General features: G+C 39.9%; 1 protein-coding gene across 1 annotated transcript in view; it reads right to left on the minus strand.

Annotated features, from left to right (window-relative positions):
* The window catches only part of LOC106881211 (cullin-3), a 121075-nt gene that overhangs the window by 4928 nt on the left and 106621 nt on the right, over window positions 1–9526 (minus strand). The window contains exons 12-13 of the mRNA XM_052974905.1: window positions 3860–4079; window positions 432–549 (exon numbers count right to left, since the gene is read on the minus strand). Of these exons, the coding sequence (XP_052830865.1) occupies window positions 432–549; window positions 3860–4079 (338 nt within the window). The remainder of the gene's footprint in view (window positions 1–431; window positions 550–3859; window positions 4080–9526) is intronic.

Here is a 9526-nt window from a genome sequence, read left to right on the forward strand (position 1 = left end):
TCACGTGTTATTGACTCTCTTTCTATCTGCTGTAATATTTCTCATACACACATGTATCACTCACATACACACTTTTCTTTGTATGACGACCTGTCTTTGATTATGTTCTTATATGTTGCATTCACACTCTCACACAGACATACATCTTTAACGCTATAATAAATATCTCTGTTATTTCATCTAATACGGTTGTGGTCTTTCATTACTGGTCATCTATGTTATCGTAGTATAATATATCATCTATATCATCATTTGATATATCTATTGTATGTTCGACCGTGTGACACGATTAAATAAAAGGAGTCCTGTTTTTCCATTCGTCACCATTTCTCCTTTTTGAGTTCGCACGGTCGTCCCTTACAAAATAATACTAATTGAGTGCACATTTGTAGGAAAATGTTAACATTAAAATAGCAAATAAAATTTCTTACCAATTTCTTTAGTCTTTGGATCTTTATGAAGGACTCGTTGGGCTATCTTACCAACAGCAAGAGATTGGATGGCTCGGAGTAGGTCTTTTTCTGGAATATCTGTTTCACTTTTTATATCCTACAAAACAAATACATTTTCTTTTGACAAGGACTAAGCACCAAACTTAATTTTGTAGGAGTTCTGAACTAAAATATTTTGAAATGTTTTCTAGTGAACAAATGCAATTTGAAAAGACATTGCTTTTACAGAAAATAAATTTTAAGTATTGCAAAGACTGAAACATTAGCCCTCTAAAGAAAGTCTTGCCAGTGCACTCTCTATGTCACTGAGACAAGTAGAGAAGTCCAAGTACCTCAGGGTTGTATTCATGAGTGATGAGAGGGAGACAAGAAGCTGAATTGGATGCTAGAAATGCAGGTGCTAACAAAAAAACCAAACTCACTATTTTCAATTTGGCTTTGATGCCCTTCTATCATACTTTAACCTCTCAACAATTAGCATAAAACTATCTCCTACTGGCAGCCTCACTAGTGTCATGAAAAATGGCACCAAAATGCTTTGGCTTTAGGAAGGACATCCAGCTGTAGAAACCATGCTAAAGGAGACATTGGAACCTGGAGCAGTCCTCCCGCTCCTTAGATTCTGTCAAAATATCCAACTCATACAGACATGGAAGAGATGTTAAATGATGATAACGTATATGTGTGCCTGTGTGTATTAGATCTAGGCTTGCTTCTATGAAAGTTGCAACCTATGAAGAATGATGATGTTATCATTTCTCCTTTTAACAAATTATCTGTGCCTTTGAAGTCATATGGAATAGGAAATCTTTTACTTCAAAAACAGGTAAAGGATAGTGGCAAGAGCATCCATCTGTGAAACAATGTCTCAATAACATTCATCTAAGTCTACTCTCTTCACTTGGTTACTCTCTCTTCACATGGTTACTCTCTCCTCATATCTATATCTTCCTTTCATCATACTTTATCTTTTCTCTCCTGCTCTCCTTCAATTATAGGAACCTCTTTCAACCCTTCAGTTTTGCAAACCTCTGACTAGTGTTGGTACTATGAAGATATCACCCAGTATGCTCTGTAAAGTGATTGACATTAGGAAAAGAATCCAACCATAGAAATCATGCTAAAACAGACATTGGAGCATGAGGCAGTCTTCCAACTTGTTAGATCCTGTCAAGAGCAGACTTTGAATAATAATAATAATATTCATTTGCTTTATGTTCAGTTTTTTATGATACCTTGCTCAATATGTAGAAAAAGTAAAAGTGCTGGGAGAAACTCCATAAGGTGTACCCAGTGCAAGCAATGGACATATAAGAGGTGCAGCAGTATCACTGGACGACTAATGAAGAAAGTAATCTTTACATGTGACAGATGTACAGGTACATTAAACACCAGGAATGTACAATAAATAGACTCCCTCATATGCCTGGAGGGATCCTTAAAAGTAGTAGACAGTTTCCATTACTTAGGTGACCAAATTAGTAGTGGGGGTGGTTGTTCTGAAAGCATAGCTGCTAGAATAAGAATAGGCTGGACAAAGTTCAGAGGGATACTACCTTTGTTAGTAATGAAGGGCCTCTCCCTCAGAGTGAAAGGCAGATTGTACAATACCTGTGTATGGACAGCTATACTACATGGCAGTGAGACATGGACTGTGACTACTACTACTGGGGATATACAAAGACTTGAAAGAAATGAAGCCAATATGTTTCAATGGATGGGTAATGTCAGTGTGCATATACAACAGAGTATAAGTGATTTGAGAGAAAAACTTGGTATATGTAGCATCAGATGCAGTGTGCAAGAGAGAGGAGTGTGCTAGTATGACCATGTAATGCGTATGAATGAGGACAGTTGCATGAAGAGGTGCAACTAATTGTAGAGGGAACAATGTAGAAGGGATAAATCCAGGAAGATGTGAGAGGAAGTGGTGAGAAGGGATCTACAAATGTTGAGACTCACAAAGGGGATGACAGGGGGCTGAGACTCCTGGTAGTTTGCTGTGCTTGAAAAGACATGACAAGCAAAGTAAAGGCGTGGTTGCCCTCGCATGCAGGCGCATCCCTTGCAACCCTCTCCAGCTGAGATTCCCTAATCTTAAGGGTTTGTAAGAGCTGGTACCACATAAAAAGTACCCATACTGGTGTTGCATAAAAGCACCTAGTAGACTCTGTAAAGTAGTTGGCTTTAGGAAGGACATCCAGCCAAAGAAACCATGCCAAAACAGACATGGAACCTGAACAGCCTTTCAGCTGGTCAGCTCATCAAACCATCCAACCCATGCTAGCATGGAAAACAGACATTAAATGATGATCATGATGACATGTATTAAACTACAAAGCCAGGTTCTATTTCTGAATATGACTTAATGACTAAGTTTTAACTTTCCCACAATATTTTTCAAAGACAGAGTTAAGTAAAACAGCGTGAACAGGAGTTTAAGCAGTTTTGTAAAGCAGATTTAGATGGAAGTTCTCATAATTAAACTGTCCTATCTGTCCCTTTCTAATGTAGTATGAAAATTCTACTCTAGAAATACTGAAAGTGTATTATGATGATCATCATCACCAATATAACAACAGCATTTCCTGCTCAGCCATATACCAACCATAGATCACCATTTTTTTGTTCCATCTACTATTCTCTCTTAATGCACATTGTCAGCAAAGAGGTGTCATCCATTCATATCTGCTTCTCTTGCACACTTTTGATTTGCAAGTTAATGTTGCACATCCTATAGACCATACTCTGTTTATATATCAATTCCCTCACACTCTTACAATCTACTCACCCACATGTCATATTCTTATCCTTTACCTATTTAGTGTATTATTATTATTATCCTGCTGCTCACACCTGTCTCTACTGTAGCCCCACTTATAGAGGGGATCTTAATCCTGTGAGTTACATGGTAACCTCACTACTGTTCCACAAAAGCAGTAACCAGTACACAATGTAAAGTTGTTGGCATTAGGAAGGGCATCTAGCTGTAGAAACCAGGCATTGGAGCATGATGCAGTCCTTGGACCTGTCAGACCATCCAATGCATGTGAACACAAAAGAAGGATGTTAAAAGATCATGATGATGATGTGGATCAGTAATGGATGTAATCCATACATAGCAACTCAGATTTTCATGTTTGACATAACTAATGTCCGCAATGAATTTGGTTCTGTAGAAGCTATACCGACAGTAACTGAAAAAGGAAATAAGATAGAATGAAAGAAAGACACTAAGATAGATAGTTAATGATTGTATCAATATGATGGACAAAAAGTCAAGTGTCAACTGTTTCAACCAAATGATTGCTACAGAAATGAAAATTTCAGGTTTAATTGTTGCAATATTATTAGTAATAATATTCTGAATTCTACTTAAAAGAGAAATTTATATGAAATTTACTAACCTCATAGGTCATTTTCCCATGGGTATTGAATAGCATTAAGACACACATCTGGAATGATGATACTTGAATAATGTGTTTACGAGGCCCTTTTGATGAACTGGCACTAGCACCATCACTACTTTCTTCTTTACGTGGACCATAGAAACAAGCATGCAAATCAGCTGAACCAAGTTGTGGTTGTAGTGTTAACTGTCTGCCACTGTGTTTAGCAAGATAAAATCTATGAAATAAAAAAAAATATTTTCCAATGAAAAAAAAAAAAGGAAAAGAATCCTTAGGTTACACATGTGAAATATTGTGTAATTAGGAAAAACATTAAATAAATATTGCCAAGATAAAAGGTTAGTTTGTCAAAGTCTAAAAATATAAAGCAAGTATAATATTATTTTGGAGCTGTAATTTCATTTTCACAACATCCAATTTTAATTATTTTGAAAATTTAATATAGTTATTTATATATTATTCAAGGAATAAATTAGAGTTACACAAATAAGCATTGTGTCATATAACTCATACTCAAAATTACAACTGAAGGAAAATTACTGTTTTGGTAATATTATAACAGAAAATCTGAACGTAAATATGGAAAATAAAGTCATTTAAATACAATACTGATACTTTTAATTAAGCAGTGGTAAGAAACTCTCAATAGAGCCAAACAGCAGACGGTCTTCAGAGAAAAAACTCCTCTCATCCAAGTGTTTCAGTCTTCTTACACTCTAAGGATGGAAAGGCGGGGGCATCTTGGTCATGACTCCTTGGTGCTGAAAATTTTTAGCCAATTGGCTATCGGAAATTTATGCACTTAAAACCACTTGGAGATCTGACTCAGTTTTCAAACTTATACTTAATAGCATTGTCATGTAAGTGGTGAAACATCAACACTACCACAATGACTCACTCCGAGTTACTTCTGTAGGAAAATGATAAACACTGGCTGGGTGCTTCGCAATTCCATACACAATACTTGAAAGATGAAAAGCGAGGACAAGATCTCTCTGAATAACAACAATAATTTATTTTCACTGGGAAAAATTCCATCTCAGGTTAGCGGTAGCCGTGAATGCCTTGGTGAAGAAAGCAGCAGAGTTGAATGTTAGACACAAAAGAAAGCAGGCATTATTGCAGATTTGCAGTGTCGCTTGCCATTAAAAGTCCATTCTCCACGGAGCTGCTCTGAGTTACGTCTTGCCTGGTCAGAAGCCGCAATCATTCTAAAACTGAATGGCAGTGAACTCTAGCTGCTGCTGATGATTGTTCATGAGCGTAAGGGGCTTCCGGTAGGCTCTAATATTTGCACATGTGTAGATGAATCTTTCAATATGGCGTCTAGAACAATGCGTCACTACAAGGCTCCCCCTCGAGTGCGGAAGCACGAAAATAGAAAGATTGTAGTGGCGCTAGAAACAAGATGGCTACCGATCACCCACAAGATGTGGTACAAAATATGACAAGTCAAAAGAAAATAATTACAATATAAATGAGCATGCACAAAATTTTTTACAAAATGTTCAATAGCAAAACATTGACACTGTCCAGTTTCACAAAAGAGATTGTCAAATATAAATTGTCTTTGTAAGTTTCTTGGGCCAGTGAACAGTTCGGCCAGTCCTGGTGACATAGGGTCTGTTCGAGGCAGGTTGCGACAATGAAGGTGGTGGTGTAGGTGATGGTGTTGTCAAAGGTGCACGTGTAGGTTCAAAGGTGGGCATGGCAGTGGTGTCATCGAAAGATGTGGACACCTCAAAATATGCTCTTTTAAGCCGATCTACAGAAATGGTCTCCATATGACCATTCATATCAATCGTAAAATCGTGTGCGAGAAAGCACACGAAAGGGTCCTTTGTAAGGAGAAACAAGAGTCATCCTGAACAAAAACATGTGACCAAGAGTCAATATCTGATGGGACATTAGAGGGCAGAGACTGGTCCCGGGAACCCATGGGCAGAAGATTAGAAAAATAGGTGCGAAGTCTGGCGACGTACGACGCTGGGTCATGAAACTGTGAACCGTCTGGCACCAACATCGTATCAGGCAATGCTAGTGTGGTACCATACAGCAGCTCTGCAGAGGAGAAACCCAGGTCTGCCTTGACAGCAGTACGACAGCCAAGAAGTACAATTGGCAGAAACTCAGTCCAAGACAGCGGATCTGGAGAGGCATAGCTGTCTATGAAACTGTTCAACCACCTCGTTGGAAGCTGGATGGTAACTGGTCGTGTGAATGTGATGCATACCCAGGATTCGTGACAATTCACGAAATAAAGAAGCTTCAAACTGGCGACCGCGATCAGAAGTTAATCTGGACGGAACTCCAAAGCGGGAAATCCAGCTAGAAACAAAAGCTTGAGCAACAGATTCAGCAGAAATGTCTGCTATTGGAATGGCTTCTGGCCAACGGGAGAAATGATTGACGCAGGTCAAGATAAGAGAACCTGCGACTCAGAGGCCAAGGTCCAATCAGATCAATGTGGACATGGCAAAAACAGGCCTCGGAGGAGAAAACTGTCCCAGCGGAGCCTGAATGTGCCGTTGAACCTTGAAATGCTGGCACTTGGAACAAGTGCGTGTCCAAGAAGTAATTATGCGACGCATATTTGGCCAGAAAAAACGAGCAGTGATAAGCTTCAGTGTAGCAGCGATGCCCGGATGCGACAAGGAATGCAGGGTCTCAAACACTGAGCGTTGATAATTCTCAGGCACAAGTGACCTGGGAGAACCAGTAGAGGTATCACAAAGAATAGTGCCTTCAGCCGACGGAAGCAGAAGATAGGCAAATTCGCAATGGGAGAACTTGGGCGAAGTTAAATCTAACTTTGCCAAAGTGGGTTGGTCCTGCGAAATGGCAATCAAATCGATTGCAGCAGGAGATGAAAGAGAACAGACTGAAAGATGAGAAAGAGTGTCAGCAGGAACGTTCTCTTTCCCAGGTATATGTCGAATGTCACTGGTAAACTGTGAAATAAAATCCAAGGGACAGAAAGCATGAGGCGAGAGTTTGTTTGTCTTAGACGATAGGGCAAACGTTCTCACTCTCTGTCTATAGCTTTAGAGTGACAACCATGGTAGGTTAGCAACTGGATGGATGGACCAAACAACAACATTGCTAAGAGCTCATGATCAAAAGTGCTGTATCGCCACTCAGCTGGTTGTAATTGGCAAGAAAAGAAAACCAACGGTCGAGTTCGGTTGTCCACTGTGTGTTGTAGCACAGCGCCAATCGCAGAATCCGATGCATCCACAGTTAAAGAGAGAGAAGCATCAGGAACCAGATGTGCAAGCAGAAGGACAGAAGCTATTTCCTTCTTGATTGACTCAAAGGCAGCTAACACCTCAGCTGAGAGGGTGATCTGACCATCCTTTCTAGAGGTGTTCTTTAGTAGCTGGGTCAAAGGAAATAGTTTGTCCACATATCTGGGTATAAAACGTCTATAAAAATTTACCATTCCTAGAAAATGGCGTAACTGACACAAAGAAGCAGGTGCGATGCGTTGAATTGCATTGACTTTGGACAAGAGAGGTTTGATGCCACATGAGTCAATATGATATCCCAAAAATTCAAGAGAAGATTGCCTGTAAAAACACCATAGGCGCGAATACGCTGAGACAAGTGCCGGAGATGATTCTCACGTGTGTCACTTGCAATGAGTATGTCATCAACATAAGCTAACACAAAATCAAGTCCGCGGACGACTTCGTCAATGAATTTCTGGAACGTACTGGTAGCATTCCGCAAACCAAAACTCATATACAGAAACTCAAAACAACCAAAAGGAGTGGTAATGGCAGTTTTTGGAATATCGGCTGGGTTGACCAGTATCTGATGATAGGCGCGAATGAGGTCAACCTTAGAAAAGATGGTACAGCCATGAAGATTTGCTAAAAAATCCTGAAGGTTTTTTATAGGATATCGGTCAGGTACCGTAACTGCATTCAGATGCCTATAATCCACCACCAGGCGAAAATCAGAATCCCCTTTACGCGCCAAATGAAGGGGAGATGCCCATGGGCTGGTAGAGGGGTGTATCAGGCCAAGTTGGAGCATGTGCTCAAACTCGGCCCTAGCTTTTTTTAGATGGTCAGGAGCAAAACGCCATGGGCGCAAAAAAGCAGGTGACCCAGTGGTGGTAATAAAATGGAGGGTCAAGTGTGCAGGCTTTGCTGAATGAAAAGTTTGATTTACCAGCTCTGGGAAAGAAGCTAAAAGAGAATGGAAAGCATCTCCAGCGGTGGCAACAAAAAATGCAAGGGTAAGAACCGCATTGGTAGAACTTCTAGTTGGTGTAGAGAGTGACGTAGAACCGTCGACAAGCCTCTGTCGCCTGACATCTACCAATAGATTAAAGTGGTTCAAAAAATCAGCTCCCGGAATAGGATGCGGTATGTCAGCTTTGACAAAGATTCATTGAAAATCTCAACAAAGATTGATATCCAGGCGTAAAGAAATCTGACCAAAAGTAGCAATGGAAGATGAGTTGATTGCATGCAAAACAATGGCAGAACACTTAGGCCTGTCTGCAGTGAAATGAAGAGGCCAAAAACTGCAAGAAGAACCGGTATCAACCATGAAGAGTTTCTTAAGACACCAAATCTTTTACGAAGAATGTATGATGAGTAGAAAATGAAGAGGAGGGAATTGACGAGCTCAATTCCTCCAAGACTCGTTTCCCGATGACTTAAAGCTACAAGGCTGATTACACTTGCAGGCTTTTTCTGCAAATCTTGCATGGTACCAACACAGACCGGAGTGTGACAGAGAGGTACGAGAGGCAGAATGACTGCGACTACGAGAATGCAAAAGATGTTGGTTATCTCTGCACAGTGTGTCCATCCGCATGTCTAGCTTCTCGGAAATCTCATCATGTGACGAGGGAGTGGATTTAACAGAGATTGTTGAAAAAACCTCAGAACAAGCGCAAACACTACGTGATGATGGCTGAACTGAAAATTCCAGCTGCTCTGGTGTATTGTTCTTACTAGCAATTAATTCTTTTCAACTGCTCTGAGTAATTACCAGCAACTTCATCAGTCCATTTTGATGCTCTGCAAATCATCATATACATTAAATTGTATATAAAGATTACCTTTTGGTACTAATACTGTTTCTATCACTAACAATTATTTTTTAGTAAGCATGCTGGCTTATTAAAAAATAATTGATTGAAAGGACATTGATAGTCTATATACTGTGGTAGTGAGATTTAGCTTATATGCAGTCACCAAAAGCCTGTCACTAAAAACTTCCAGCAGACCAAAATCATGTGATCTGGTAGTACCCATAATCAAAGATTCTTGTTTGCTATGATATAAGTCTGTGCTTTTATGCACCATGCATCTATATGAGAGTACTTCTCAAAGTTAATACTGCAGTATTTGGCATTTTAACAACCATATTAAGTTGGATATAAAGATTGCCTTTTGATATTAATACTTTTTTTCATCATCATCATCGTTTAACGTCCGCTTTCCATGCTAGCATGGGTTGGACGATTTGACTGAGGACTGGTGAAACCGGATGGCAACACCAGGCTCCAGTCTGATTTGGCAGAGTTTCTACAGCTGGATGCCCTTCCTAACGCCAACCACTCAGAGAGTGTAGTGGGTGCTTTTACGTGTCACCCGCACGAAAACGGCAACGCTCGAAATGGTGTCTTTTTATGTGCCACCC

This window comes from Octopus bimaculoides, chromosome 19 (assembly GCF_001194135.2).
Source record: "Octopus bimaculoides isolate UCB-OBI-ISO-001 chromosome 19, ASM119413v2, whole genome shotgun sequence".
Classification (NCBI taxonomy): Eukaryota; Metazoa; Mollusca; class Cephalopoda; order Octopoda; family Octopodidae; genus Octopus; species Octopus bimaculoides.